At 38.7% G+C, this 13,768-nt stretch overlaps 1 protein-coding gene and 1 pseudogene across 14 annotated transcripts in view; one reads left to right on the top strand and one right to left on the bottom strand.

The window, feature by feature from the left end:
• Positions 1–3,015: 3,015 nt before the first annotated feature.
• The window catches only part of THOC2 (THO complex subunit 2), a 103,079-nt gene continuing 92,326 nt past the window's right edge, over positions 3,016–13,768 (bottom strand). For 10 of the 14 annotated variants that reach the window (XM_022561832.2, XM_022561837.2, XM_022561839.2 and 7 more), the window contains 5 exons: positions 13,425–13,494; positions 13,185–13,342; positions 11,201–11,277; positions 10,688–10,733; positions 3,016–5,462 (listed from right to left, as the gene is read on the bottom strand). In XM_022561832.2, coding sequence (XP_022417540.1) covers positions 10,706–10,733; positions 11,201–11,277; positions 13,185–13,342; positions 13,425–13,494 — 333 coding nt within the window. In that variant the 3' untranslated portion in view covers positions 3,016–5,462; positions 10,688–10,705. The other 4 variants (XM_022561833.2, XM_089904117.1, XM_089904118.1 and 1 more) reach the window with 4 other exon arrangements.
• Positions 4,893–5,910, top strand: LOC111168247 (tyrosine-protein kinase Fer pseudogene; annotated as a pseudogene).

The raw sequence follows: 13,768 nt of genomic DNA, 5'->3' as shown, positions 1-13,768 counted from the left end.
CTCCCAAAGTCCACTGCCTCAATTTTGGGATGATGTGTTGTCTCTTCAGGTGTTCCACAGATGCAGGGTGCATCAAATTGATTGTGGAGATTTAATCCGCTGCTCCTGAGGCTGCTGGGAGAGATTTCCCTTTCTCTTCTTTGTTCGCACAGCTCCCGGGATTCAGCTTTGGATTTGGACCCGCCTCTGCGTGTAGGTCGACTGAGGGCGCCTGTTCTTCGCTCAGACAGGACGCGGTTAAAGAAGCAGCTGCTTCGGGGGCTCTGGCTCACTCAGGCCAGGGGGAGGGAGGGGTACAGATGTGGGGCGAGCCTGTGGCGGTAGAGGCCGGCATGACGTTGCACCAGCCTGAGGCGCGCCGTGCGTTCTGCCGGGGAAGTTGTCCCTGGATCACGGGACCCTGGCAGTGGCGGGCTGCACAGGCTCCCTGGAAGGGGGGTGTGGATAGTGAGTGACCTGTGCTCGCACACAGGCTTCTCGGTGGCGGCAGCAGCAGCCTTAGCGTCTCATGCCCGTCTCTGGGGCTCCATTAAGCAGCGCTCTTAATCCCCTCTCCTTGCGCACCAGGAAACAAAGAGGCAAGAAAAAGTCTCTTGCCTCTTCGGCAGCTCCAGACCTTTTCCCGGACTCCCTCCCGGCTAGGCTAGCCGTGGCGCACTAACCCCTTCAGGCCGTGTTCACACAGCCAACCCCAGTCCTCTCCCTGTGCTCCGACCGAAGCCCGAGCCTCAGCTCCCAGCCCCGCCCGCGCCGGCGGGTGAGCAGACAAGCCTCTCGGGCTTGTGAGTGGTGGTCGCCCTGATCCTCTGTGGGGGAATCTCTCCGCTTTGCCCTCCGCACCCGTTTCTGCGCTCTCCTCCGCGGCCCCGAAGCTTCCCTCCTCCGCCACCCGCAGTCTCCGCCCGCGAAGGGGCTTCCTAGTGTGTGGACACATTTCCTCCTTCACAGCTCCCTCCCACTGGTGCAGGTCCCATCCCTATTCTTTTGTCTGTTTATTCTTTTTTCTTTTGCCCTACCCAGGTACGTGGGGAGTTTCTTGCCTTTTGGGAGGTCTGAGGTCTCCTACCAGCGTTCAGTGGGTGTTCTGTAGGGGTTGCTCCACATGTAGATGTATTTCTGATGTATCTGTGGGGAGGAAGGTGATCTCCACGTCTCACTCCTCCACCATCCTGAAGGTCTCTCCCCTCCCTCCGATGTTTGTTGTTTGCCTCCATTGACTAGAATGAACTTCCATGAGAGCAGAGTTTGTTTTGCTAAAGGCTGTGCATCTGGTGCTTAAGAGGCACTCAAATATTTTTTGATTAAATCTTTCATAGGATTCTCTATAGCAGGTTTTTTGTAAGTAAAATTTTACTGGAATTCAGTCATGCTCATTCATTTCCATATCATCTATGGCTGCTTTCACACTATAATGCAGAGCTGAGGAAGTCCGAAAGGGTCCACGTAAGCCCACAAAGTCTCAAATATTTATTCAATGTCTCAAATATTTACTATCTGGCTCCTTACAGAATGATTGCTGACCCCCAACAGCACTCACTTGTCCTTCATTTCTGAAGTTAAACTGCAAAGTGCTCTAGGCACAGGAGTTAGGTCTTAATACTCCTGTGTATGTAAAACAGAAAACCTTTAAAATAGCTATCGAATAGATTTTCTTCTTCCAACATAAATTATTTCTGCTCAGTTAAATTCAAAGTTAGCATTTTCCATCCTCAGTGCATTTCTAGCAAGGCCAAAAGCAAAGGTTACCTGTGTTCAATAATTTGGGGGAGAGAGGAGAGATTCTGATGCTAAGTAGCAGCAAATTTTCACAATCATGAAATCTTTAAAATGTGAATGCAACATAACAACTGGAAAGCTATTCCCTGATATGTTTCTAACAAATGATTTTGAGGTGAACCATAGTTATTTTCTCAATGTAAAAATCATTCTAACAATGTATCATTTTTTTAATGCCAGGCACATTATGGGTGCACAACAGTCACTGAATGGATCACTCTCCCATAAATAATCACTGTGCTCATCAATTTTTGCAAATTATAATTACCTGAAAAGGGGCATCAAGATTTATATCCCTGGGCTTCCCTGGTGGCGCAGTGGCTGAGAGTCCACCTGCCGATGCAGGGGACACGGGTTCGTGCCCCGGTCCGGGAAGATCCCACATGCTGCGGACCGGCTGGGCCCGTGAGCCATGGCCGCTGAGCCTGCGCGTCCGGAGCCTATGCTCCACAACGGGAGAGGCCACAACAGTGAGAGGCCCCCGTACCGCAAAAAAAAAAAAAAGATTTATATCCCTTTGCCAATTCTAAAATATACTCAGAATGTCTCAATCTTTTTTAAAAATAAAGCCTTTATTGTCATTCTTTCTCTTAAAAAAATTAATTTGCACAGGTATCATTGGTTCTAAGGAACTGAAGAATAAATGAATAATTCTAGGCATCATTTCAGCCCACTGTCTACCCCAGGTACAGAGGTAAGCAAATAGGATTTTCTCATATCATTGGATAAGATGTCTGTTATTTGGAAACATTGTAGTCCATGGACTAAGACACAAATAAGAAGAAAGAGCTAGGAATCTTATCTTTGCTAAGTTATTTTGAATAAGCAACAATATACACAATGATATACAATCATTTGAGAAAACTATTGTTTATTTAGAAAAAGAGTTACATGGGTAGAATTCATTAGATAAAAAAACTTTCTTTTAAAAATGTCACTGTGAAACTTTTCCAGATGAAAGTTAAGCAATACAAAGCTCCTGTAGCTGTAGACTTAAAAGACAATTAACTTTCGATCCCCCCGCCCAGATTTTTCTAACATAATTACAAGAAAAAATGGCAAGGGACAAGGGAGTGCTGGTACCTTTTTTTTTTTTAACAGGTTTTAATGTCTTACACATAGTATATAAAATGATTCCTAGGCATTGCATAAGACACTGCTCCCACTTTGTTTTTTACTAATATTAAAAACAGGCCAAATAATAAATTAAAACTGAGTTTTTAAATGAGGTAAATTCAAGAGGGTTCAATAATTGTTTATTTTCCATTTCAAACAATAAAAAGGAAGCATTTCAAATTGGAAAAAAAAAAAACTAAACTCAGGCAATATTTAGTTAACCTAAAGGGAAATTCTGTACATATGTAACCTTATTTGCTTCTTGGAAACTGTATACAGCACATTGTGCTAAAAATATGGAAGTCAATACTTTCAGCCATTTACTGAAAATAAACATGTAGAAACTAAGCAACAAGTTAAATACAATAATGCACAACTCAACAATTTTAAGTTTTCGGCATGGAGCAATAGAGCAGATCACTGAATAATTTAAGGAGATGCAAACGGGCCCTCTTCGTTCGTAATTCTTGGCAATCTACTCAGGACAATAAATTTCTGGTCACAGCTGAACAATTTCATTCCAATCTCATCTGAAAGAAACAAAGTGATTATATTGATAGATAAGAAAGGTATTGGTGGGGGGCAGGGAGGAAGGAGAGGGGATGGATGGAAGGGGGAAGGAGGGACAGATGAAAGGAGGAGGGAGGGAGGGAGGGAGGGAAAAAGGGAGAGGAGGAGGAGGGAGGGAGGAAGGAAGGAAGGAAGGAAGGAAGATTTAAGAAAATCAATGAGTTCTGTCAATAACAAAGGCTTGAATTAAGTCCCTAAATAAGGATGAAATATTTGTGTATTTCTTACTGCCTATTCTTAGAAACCACTAAAGATAGGTACATTATGATGAATTTTAAAAAAAACAAACCGCAGAACATTTTGTCTGTGAGAGAGGGAAAGGGGGAGTGGGGGGAGGGGAGGGAGGAAAAAATGAAATAGAATTCCACAGGGACAAGCAATAGCTTGTCAAAAGTAAACAGAACACATAACCGTGAAAAGGAACCAATTTTACCTGATCAACAAAAAAAGAGAAAAATGACATCACATTTTTCACAAGGACATGATTTTAATAGTTACTTATATTAAGATGCAATGTCTGCTAAATTATAAAAATTGCTTTAAAAATATATTGACTTAATTATACTCATTTCCTTTCCTTTATGTATTGACATTTTTCAAATACTGCATATTGAAATAAATTCAAAACATGATCATTACAACATGTGGCAAATAGTTTCATATCTGCCTAACATTGTTCTCAAATTTTAATCTAATGCTTAACGCATTAAACTTTATTGATGAAAATACTACATTCACATATTTCATAAAACCAGAGCTAGAAGGGCCTTAGAAAATAATCACACTTGCATGATATGCTGACAAATAATTTACATATCGTTTCTATACAGTATTCTGTTCACACCATGTATAATCTTGACATTACCAATTATAATTATAGATACATTAATGTTGAACTTACAGTTTTAATACTTAAAAATCATTGTTCCTGTTCATCACTGATGAATGGATAAACAAAATGTGGTACACATCCATACAATGGAATAGTATTCAGTTATAAAAAGAAATCAATTTCTGATACATGCTACAACATGGATGAACCTTGAAAACATGATGCTAAGTGAAAGAAGCCACATATAACAAAAGGCCACATACTGCATGATTCCATTTTTATGAAATGTCCAAAACAGGCAAATCCATAGAGACAGAAAATACATTAGTTGTTTCCAGAGGCTGCAGGAAGGAGAGAATTGCGCGTGACTGCTAACAGATGCAGGGTCTCTTCTGAGGGTGATGGAGATGTTCTGGAATTACTGGTGATGGTTACAACACAGGGATATACGAAAAACCACCTTTAAATGGAATATTTTATAAGAACTTCATCTCAATTTTTTTTAACTGCAAAAAAAGTCAATGTTCCAATAAAGAGAATCACGGTATCAGCATGATCATAATTAGAATAAAAAATGCCTATCATGAAAATGTCATAATTACTGGGCAAGGGAAATTCTGATGACACATTTAAGGGCACATTAAAGGATAAAACTGCTATTGCTGTTAAAACATGTGAAGATGATCTTTCCCAGGAACTGAAATTAAAATTTTTACAAGAAGCCAAAATCCTCAAGCAATATAATCATCCCAATATTGTCAAACTTATCAAAGTTCGCACACAAATACAGCCTATCTACATGATTAAGGAACTGGTTCCAGGAGGCGATTTCCTCTCCTTTCTGAGAAAGAAGGATGAACTAAAACAGTTAGTGAAATTTTCATTAGATGCTGCTTCTGGATGGCAAATCTCGAGTAAACATTGTATACACAGGAACCTTGCTGCAAGAAACTGCCTGGAGGTGAAAATAATGTTCTGAAAATCAGTGACTTTGGAATGTCTCGTCAAGAGGATGGTAGTGTGTATTCATCTTCTGATTTAAAGCAGATTCCCGTTAAATGGACAGCACCAGAAGCTCTTAATTATAGGAGATATCGTTCTGAGAGTGACGCATGGAGCTGTGGCATCCTCCTCTAGGAGACCTTCAGCTTAGGGGTCTGTCCATACCCTGGAATGACAAATCAGCAAGCACAAGAGCAAGTGGAAAGAAGATACTAGATGTCAGTCTCTCAGCAGTAACCAGAACATATTTATAAAATAATGAAGTCTTGGGATTACAAACTTGAAAACCACCCCAAGTTCAGTGAACTTCAGAAAGAACTGCCATCAAGAAGAAAGTCACATAGTGATGAAACAGCACCAAATTCAGACTTCAGGACTCTATCTTCCAGCAGAGTAATATTTTATTCTCATTAATAATAAGTTTATATCACCTTACCTGGAATATTCTTCTTATTGTTTATTAACTAGTTTTTTAAATATGTGCAACTTAAACCATTGTAATAAGAAAGCACAGGTTCTAAATGCAAGAGATCCCTCAAATCTATCTTTTCACATCTAGGACTGTTGATGTTTCTCAAAGGGTTTCTATTTCAGGCTCAGTTCAGAGTTGACTGTCCTCCATCCTAGACACCTCTACTCTCTCAGTGCTATAAACTGCATTGGTAATACCATCTGTGCAGGATACACTCCAACAAAAGGTGGCCTTCCACTATGCTAAGACAAGATTACATTTGTAAACATCACTTCCTATTGGGAATTATCTGGACAACTTTTAGTAAGGTTGTCATTTCCCTCTGTTCCACCATGCCCTCCTCCTTTGTCAGGGCATCAGAAAACTATGCATGAAATGCCCTCAAAGAGTACCCTTTCAGAGTTGAGGAAGCTGATTTTAAATGATGTTACTTTATAGACAGCTGTGACAGCAAGAACAAAGTCTGAAACGTTAGGTCTGGGTGAAAGAGCAGCTAGACTAGCAGCAAAATAGAGAAGAAAGGCAAATAGAAAATCAGCCTTATTATCAGAGCTATGCCTTTATAAACACACACACACTTTCTATTTTTATGATCAAAAAGGTCCTAAGAAATGTTTCAATAGTTCATAGACTCCTCATAAAAGAACCCTCTGGGGCTTCCCTGGTGGCACAGTGGTTGAGAGTCCGCCTGCCGATGCAGGGGACATGGGCTCATGCCCCGGTCCGGAAGGATCCCACATGCCGCAGAGCAGCTGGGCCCATGAGCCATGGCCGCTGAGCCTGCGCGTCCGGAGCCTGTGCTCCGCAACGGGAGAGGCCACAACAGTGAGAGGCCTGCGTACCGCAAAAAAAAAAAAAAAAAAAAAAAAAAAGAACCCTCTGGATGGCAACAAAATTTATTTAGAGAAACTATAAAATACAAGCCCAGTGAATTAATAAATTATTCCTGGTTAATCCTAGTACGTGTACACATACACACACAGGCACGCACATGCCAAGTACAAAGGTACACATGGATGAAGTTGACAGAAGAGTCCAATGAACATTTACAAGAAAGAAAGAAGTTACAGGAGAAAGATATAGGGACAGCCATCCTAATTCCACTTTACTCCTTCATTTACCCTTAAACTGCTGCCTAGCAATTCTTATCATAGCAAACACACTTCCTGAGGTATTCCAAGTGGATAAAATGGAACAGTTAAAACTAGGATTCTACTGAACTGAATCTCAGCATACCCAGGGGTGCCTCTCAAGATAAATGTGTGTGTGAGGAATATGTGTCACACTCAAGGGTAAATGTGGCATGGGAGCCTTTTGGAAGTGCTCATGCCTACATCCAGATAAAGAACAGCACAGCACCTGAGTGAAAATTTGGTCTGCCTTAAGTGGAAGAAAGGAAATAGAAAATCCCTCCTGTTCTCTCCAACTGTTTGGTGCCTATGAATATCAGTGTACAGAACTCACTGATACTTTAAAGGATGATAATGAAGAGAAAAATAGTTTAGGTCTATCATTTCAATCTCCTAACAAGACTTTTTTACACATTTAATGATTGCTACATACAGACCCAGATGAAAGCATAATAAACCTGCCCTCAAAAAATATGTTGCGGCACACAAAGCAACTTCTTAAACAGTATACTATCAAATGCTATAAATACACTGAACCTTCTTCTGGGGGCAAAAATAGTCAGTGATGTTTCTCCTCAATTCCAAAGAGATATAGTTAATACTTCTGTACATAGCTCTCCATGTAAAGGTAAGAGTATCTGAAACATAGCAGGTAATAAAGAAAAATACTTGATTGTTTGATTAGAAGGAAGAGATGAAGTTACTGCCTTCAACAAGACCACAATCTAAGGAGAGGGATATGTAACACATTCATATATACATAGGAATCAGTGACTAGGACTCTATAGGCAAGCTGACACACACGTGTAAGCAATGGGAAACTACTTGAGGAAGAAACTTAACTGAACACTTCCTACTCCAACACATATTATTACCAGCATCTAGGACTGTGTCTCAACATGGTAACACATTCCTAAAATAAGCAAACTTGGAGCAGTTAGGAGGTCAGTTTCCAAGTATGGACTGAAGAAGAAAGGCTCAGAACAGGAATTACAAAATCGATTGCTTACAGGGGCTAGTATAAAATGGAAACAAATGGAAGTGAGCTGGGTGGGGCCTGAATGAGGTAAACTACAAAAAAAGACCCACTCTATTTAAGGGGAACAAGCACCTAGGCAGGTCTAGCTGACTGTTGCCATGCAGAAATCAGGACACAATGTTGCCAGATGTCCCAGTTCTTCAAAAGAAAATGAAATTTGGATTTTGTCAACTCTTCTGATTTTTAAAGGCAACCTTTTTTTTTAATGTTAAATATTGTGCAAGGCCAAGAAGGTATGTCTAATAAGCCACATTCTGCCTAAGGGCTGAGAATTTGCAACCCTGGGTTTAAACGATAAGAGGTTACACGTAAGAGACCAGAGGTGAGAGACAGACCTGTAAAATATATTAGGCTTCACTGGAGTATTAGAATAGGAATGTAGTATACTACAAATGCAGATGGATAGGATAGAGTTAATTGCTAATATTCTTTGAAATCAAGAACCAAGAATCCAGAATCAAAGTGCAAGAAGAGTGAGCTTCTCAAAACCTAGAAGCAAGTCTCAGTTTAGCAGTGTCTGGTTCACAAAAGGACTCTCAAAAGTTAGCTGAACTCAGTGAATTGAGGACCACACATATCAATTTACAATTGCGAAGCTAAAGAATGCTTCTAAGTGGAAATTTTTCATAGACAGGAATTTTTGAAGATTAAACTAGGGGAAACAGTTAAAGGCAAAGCAGCTAGTAGTGTTCAAGAGACTAAATCAAGGAAAGAGTAGATGAATTTGGACGAAGACATTAGCAATAACGAGTAACAGGAGATACAGAGAACAAGCAAAAAGGATTTTGCAACATAACATTATGAAACAGGAAAAGAAGACTCTGGAAGGAATTTAATCTGGGTCACATTTATATATTGTATTTTCTTAACTCTAACATGATCATTTTAATGTTTTTGAAATCAAGGTGATACATACAAATCAATGTCATTTCTCTATCCACTTTTCTCAAAAAACAGTTCTAGAAACCAACAATGAATCTTACAATTAATGACATCTCTGACTCATGGAAATGTGACATGTGTAGCAGTTCTCCTTTCTGTAGAATATAAAATAAATTAAAAAGGGAGCAGGGAGCAGCAGATTTGAAGTAGCCTAAAGGTAAATGGTGCCAATAAGAAATGATGAGACCTCTAAATGAAAAGGAAGAACCACATAAAGACTTGACCAACCCTAGAAGGTATCCAACAGAAGGCAGCCACAGAACAGCCAAAAAAAAAGGAAAAAAATCAACCGGTGCCTCACAAAGAGTCTACCCAAGAAGAGAGTAAAGAGAGATGTCCAAAATCACAATGAAATTGTCGACGACAATGACTGGCCCACTGCTAATGAAGATATAAGAGGCAGAGTGTTTTTATTTTCTTTAATAAGGGGACCAGGTGAAAGCAAGAAGTAAAAAGCAAAATGCCAAACTGAAACGAAGGTTATGGTGAAGAATAAAAAAAGAAGATTAAGAGTTTATGGTTCACTGGGGAAGACAGCTAGTGGTTAGGGTGGGCGATGGCTAGAATTTAAGAATAGGTAATAATATTTCTTTTATAATCTTTCTAATTTTAAAAAATCTACTGAATTCTAAATGCTCTCTCATAACTCTCATCCACCCTTCTGTAATACTTAGATAACAAGCACAAAATAACAAAACAGAAAAAGCACACTATTTGTCAAGAAGCTACCTACCTGGCAACCTCAAATCCCTGCTTTGCAGCCAAAATAAACAGGACAAAATCCATACTCTAAAGCTCACACCTTTATACAAAACAGGCTCTCAGACATTTCTCACTCTTAAACAACTGTAAACCAAGCCTTGGCTATCTATCCAGTTTCATTAGAAGATTAGAAGCAGCAAATAATATTAGGAGGAGGGTAGAGAAAGCAAGTATACTTGATATCATTAAAAAGTGACAGCTAATATGGAAACCAGAAAATTGGCTATAAAAGAATCAACAACTTCTAATACAGCCATCTCAAACCATTAAATGTAGAGGGCAAATCATCCTACATACACCTCAATAATCCTAAGGCATCACACCAAACAATAACTATTCAAGTGATGATCTGAGTGCTCAGAAAAGATTATATTAAGGTTCTGAACACTCAGTCCACATACAATTTATTTAAGATGGATAAAACACTTTTAAAATCTCACATAAGGCATAACTACTTTGAAAACAAAGTTGCATATTTTAAATTCCAGAACTAAAAGCACAGACCATATTTTTGGCTTTGCAAAACATGGGCAGTGGTAGAAAGAGAGGCAGGAAACTTAAAACTCTGGATAACGTGTCTGCATGAAAGGCAAAAAGAAGATCAGAGAACACTGAAGGGCAAGAAGACCTATGTTTGCATATTGGTGTGTCAGCTAATATCTCTGTCACCCTCTTCTACTTAACCTCTTAGAGTCTCAGTTTCTTCATCTGTAAAATGCAGATACCACCACCACCTACAAGGTACTTTAAAAAAGTAACTATCCAGAGAAGATGGGAATGAGTGGTGAAGAGAAAGCCAGATGTTTTTAAATACATCTTGGTGCTTTAAAAAAAAAAAAAAAGGCGTAGCTAACAGCAAGCTTAAAATGAAAACAGCTTAAAAATAACTGGGAATCTTGTCTCGCATCTTTACCCAAAGACCTGACCATTATATTTAGGTGAAAAACTCTAGCTGTATCTTGCAAAATGGATCTAGTTTCTTCAACATTATCAGACCTCATTTTATATTTCTATCTTTAAATGAAAAGAGGTGAGAGAACACTCACCTTGATTGAAAGTCTTCATTATCTGTGCTTGTCCGAGGACTTATGAGTAGATGACAAATTAAGGGAAAACAACTTTTGGGGGGAAAAAAAGAATGCTGTCTCATCTTTTAGTATAATCCCTCAGCTTGCAGGCCTAATTGGCTCTTACCAGCCTGGTAGCCTCAAACTCTACCAGCTCTTCTCATCTGCCACATCATCTTGCCCTGCTACTCCCCATGCCCCCAGCCCAAGGGACTCTCTGTTCCCTTTCTTCCTCTCGGTGGTAGAGCCAGAGGGACTTTAAATCCCTTGATGGCATAAAACAATCTCAGTCACCAAAGAAGTTTAAAAAACAATCAAGTCTCCCATTTCCACGTTTTGTACATCTGAGAGGGTTAACTGGAGAGACCATTTAAAAGGTAGTAAGTCCTTGAGCATTTAGACCACATACTACAAGGGTACAATTCTAAATAAGACCAGTATCAAAGCTTTCCATTATACTGATTAAAAACATCAATAAGATGAAAAGGATATTGTTTCTTCTCTTCCTTTCCTCCTGAACTGTCCCGTTTCTCTTTCTTTTCTATCTTTTCTTTATCATGCCTGGACTCCTATAACGAATGGTGGAATTAGTTGGGGAAGGGAAAACCAAATATAAAAATCAGCTCAAAATCTCTTTTCATCACTCACCAGTCATAAATTTTTCTTCAAACTTATTTAATATGACACCAAAAGCACAAGCAACAAAAGAAAAAAACTGGACTTCATCAAAAGTAAAAACTTTCATGCATCAAAGAACACTATCAAGAAAGTGAAAACACAACCTACAGAACAGGAGAAAATATTTGCATATCATATATCTCATAAGTGTCTAATATCAAGACTACGTAAAGAATTCTTACAACTGAGCAACAAAAAGACAAACAATCCAATTAAAAAATGGCCAAAGCATCTGAATAGATTTCTCCAAAGAAGATATACAAATGGCCAACAAGTACATGAAAAGATGCTCGACATCATTAGTCATTAAGAAAATACAAAATCAAAACAACAATGAGATACTACTTTACACCCACTAGGATGGCTACAATAAAAACTAAATAAATAAAAATAAAACAAAACAGAAACAGAAAATAACAAGTGTTGGCAAGGATGTAGGGAAATTGGCACCCTCATACATTGCTGGTAGAAATGTAAACTGTGCAGCCACTGTGGAAAACAGTTTGGCGGTTCCTCAAAAAGCTAAACATAGCATTACCATATAACCCAGATATTCCACTCCTGGGTATAAACACAAGATCATTGAAAACAGGTATTCAAACAAATACTTCATAGCAGCACACCAATGTTCATAGCAGCACAATTCACAATAGCCAAAAGGTGGAAAACAAGACAAAAGTCCATCAAGTGACGAGTGGATGAACAAGTATGGTATATTCGTAAAATGGAATATTACTTAGCCATGAAAAGAAATGAAGTACTGATACATGTAACACCATGAAGAATCTCAAAAACATTATGCTAAGTGAAAGAAGTCAGACACAAAAGGCCACATTATAATACAGTTCCACTTATATGAAACAGCCAAAGTTTTTGATAAGTCCACAGAGACAGAAAGCAGATTCGTAGTTGCCGGGGGGTGGGGGTGGGGAAGGGGTGATGGAGAATGACTGCTTAATGAGTATGTGGTTTCCCTTTGGGGTGATGAAAATGTTCTTGAACTAGACAGAGATGATGAGTGCAAACACTGCAAATATACTAAATGCCACTGAATGGTACATTTTAAAATGGTTAATTTTATGTGAATTTTACCTCAATTTAAAAAATACTTATTTAAAAGGAGCAGCCTCCCTTTTAAAACGATCACCTTATAATTTTCCAAAACTGCTTTTAAGAACTATGAATATATGGCATATATTTTGAATATATATCATAATGATGCTTTGTAAACACTTTACACTTTAGTAATGGCTTGCTTACTTTATGGCAGATGCATCAGATGTATTCTATCATCCATTAGCATCTAAGAGAATGCACACTATACTTAATTTTAAAATCAAATATAAGTTGTGAACACATAAGTTTATTAGGAGAAAATGTTATAAAAATGTGTTTAAAAATCAGAATTAATAAAGACTTTATAACGGTGTGATGATCAGGGAGAATACATGCGACCACATTTTAACCTCATGAATGAAGAGGAACTAAAAGAACTGTTGTCAGAGAAAAAAGAAAACATGAAAAGAAAGGCTGAAACTCAATGAAAAGAAGTAGCTGGGAGTGGAATGGAGAGGAAGGGAATTTCAGAGGTAAACTAATTCCACCCTCCCAGTAATTTGGGACTGAACTGGCTCAAGTTCTCCAAGATAACCTGCCCTCCCCCAAAGCCTCCTCCTCCTGCCCCCAAATAATTAACAAAAGACTACTTGACTACAAAAAAACCTCAGTATTTGCTAAATTTTCTAATGGGTGATTTTCTAAGAAAAAGTATATTGTTCTTTTTGTTCTTGTAATTTACCTTTTTGCCACCAGAGGAGATTTTATCCATTTTTTCAGATTTAAATGAGTCACCGCCTTTTTCTTTGCCTGACGATTTTGACTTATTTTTTTCCTTGTCTTTCTCATTTGGATAAGGAGACTCACACGGACTCTCACTTTTGTGTTTTGAAACCCCCACTAAAATTATAAAAGAGAATCATGAGAGCCTTTTCCAATTCAGTTTGATGACTGCTTGGGAAGTATTAATAAGTCTACCTACTTGTTCCATTTTCCTCTTTCCGCCTCTTGGTTAAGTCCGGTGGCACTTCTCGGTCATTGTTTGAGTGATCCTAGAACCAAGAATTGTGAACTACATTGATCAAGAGTTTTTGTTTTAAAGTATTACTTTTATACAAGAAGAGAATAGCTAGTAACTAGCATTGGAGAATATCTGTGGTGCTTTCACATACTTGGTAAAACGACATGAAAGACAAGCAGAGCTGGTAGAGATTATTAGGCTGAAGATCCTTATTACTGACTACGGTGAAAATACCAGTTAAAACACTAAATAATAGACTGTCATGCAACAAACTAGTACTTTAAAAAAGGCAACAAACACACTAC

Source organism: Delphinapterus leucas, chromosome X, assembly GCF_059928025.1.
Source record: "Delphinapterus leucas isolate spDelLeu-1000000601 "Yukka" chromosome X, BTC_Dleu_Yukka2, whole genome shotgun sequence".
Classification (NCBI taxonomy): Eukaryota; Metazoa; Chordata; class Mammalia; order Artiodactyla; family Monodontidae; genus Delphinapterus; species Delphinapterus leucas.
Note: the sequence above shows the minus strand (reverse complement) of the source record. Positions and strands in the feature narration are given on the sequence as shown.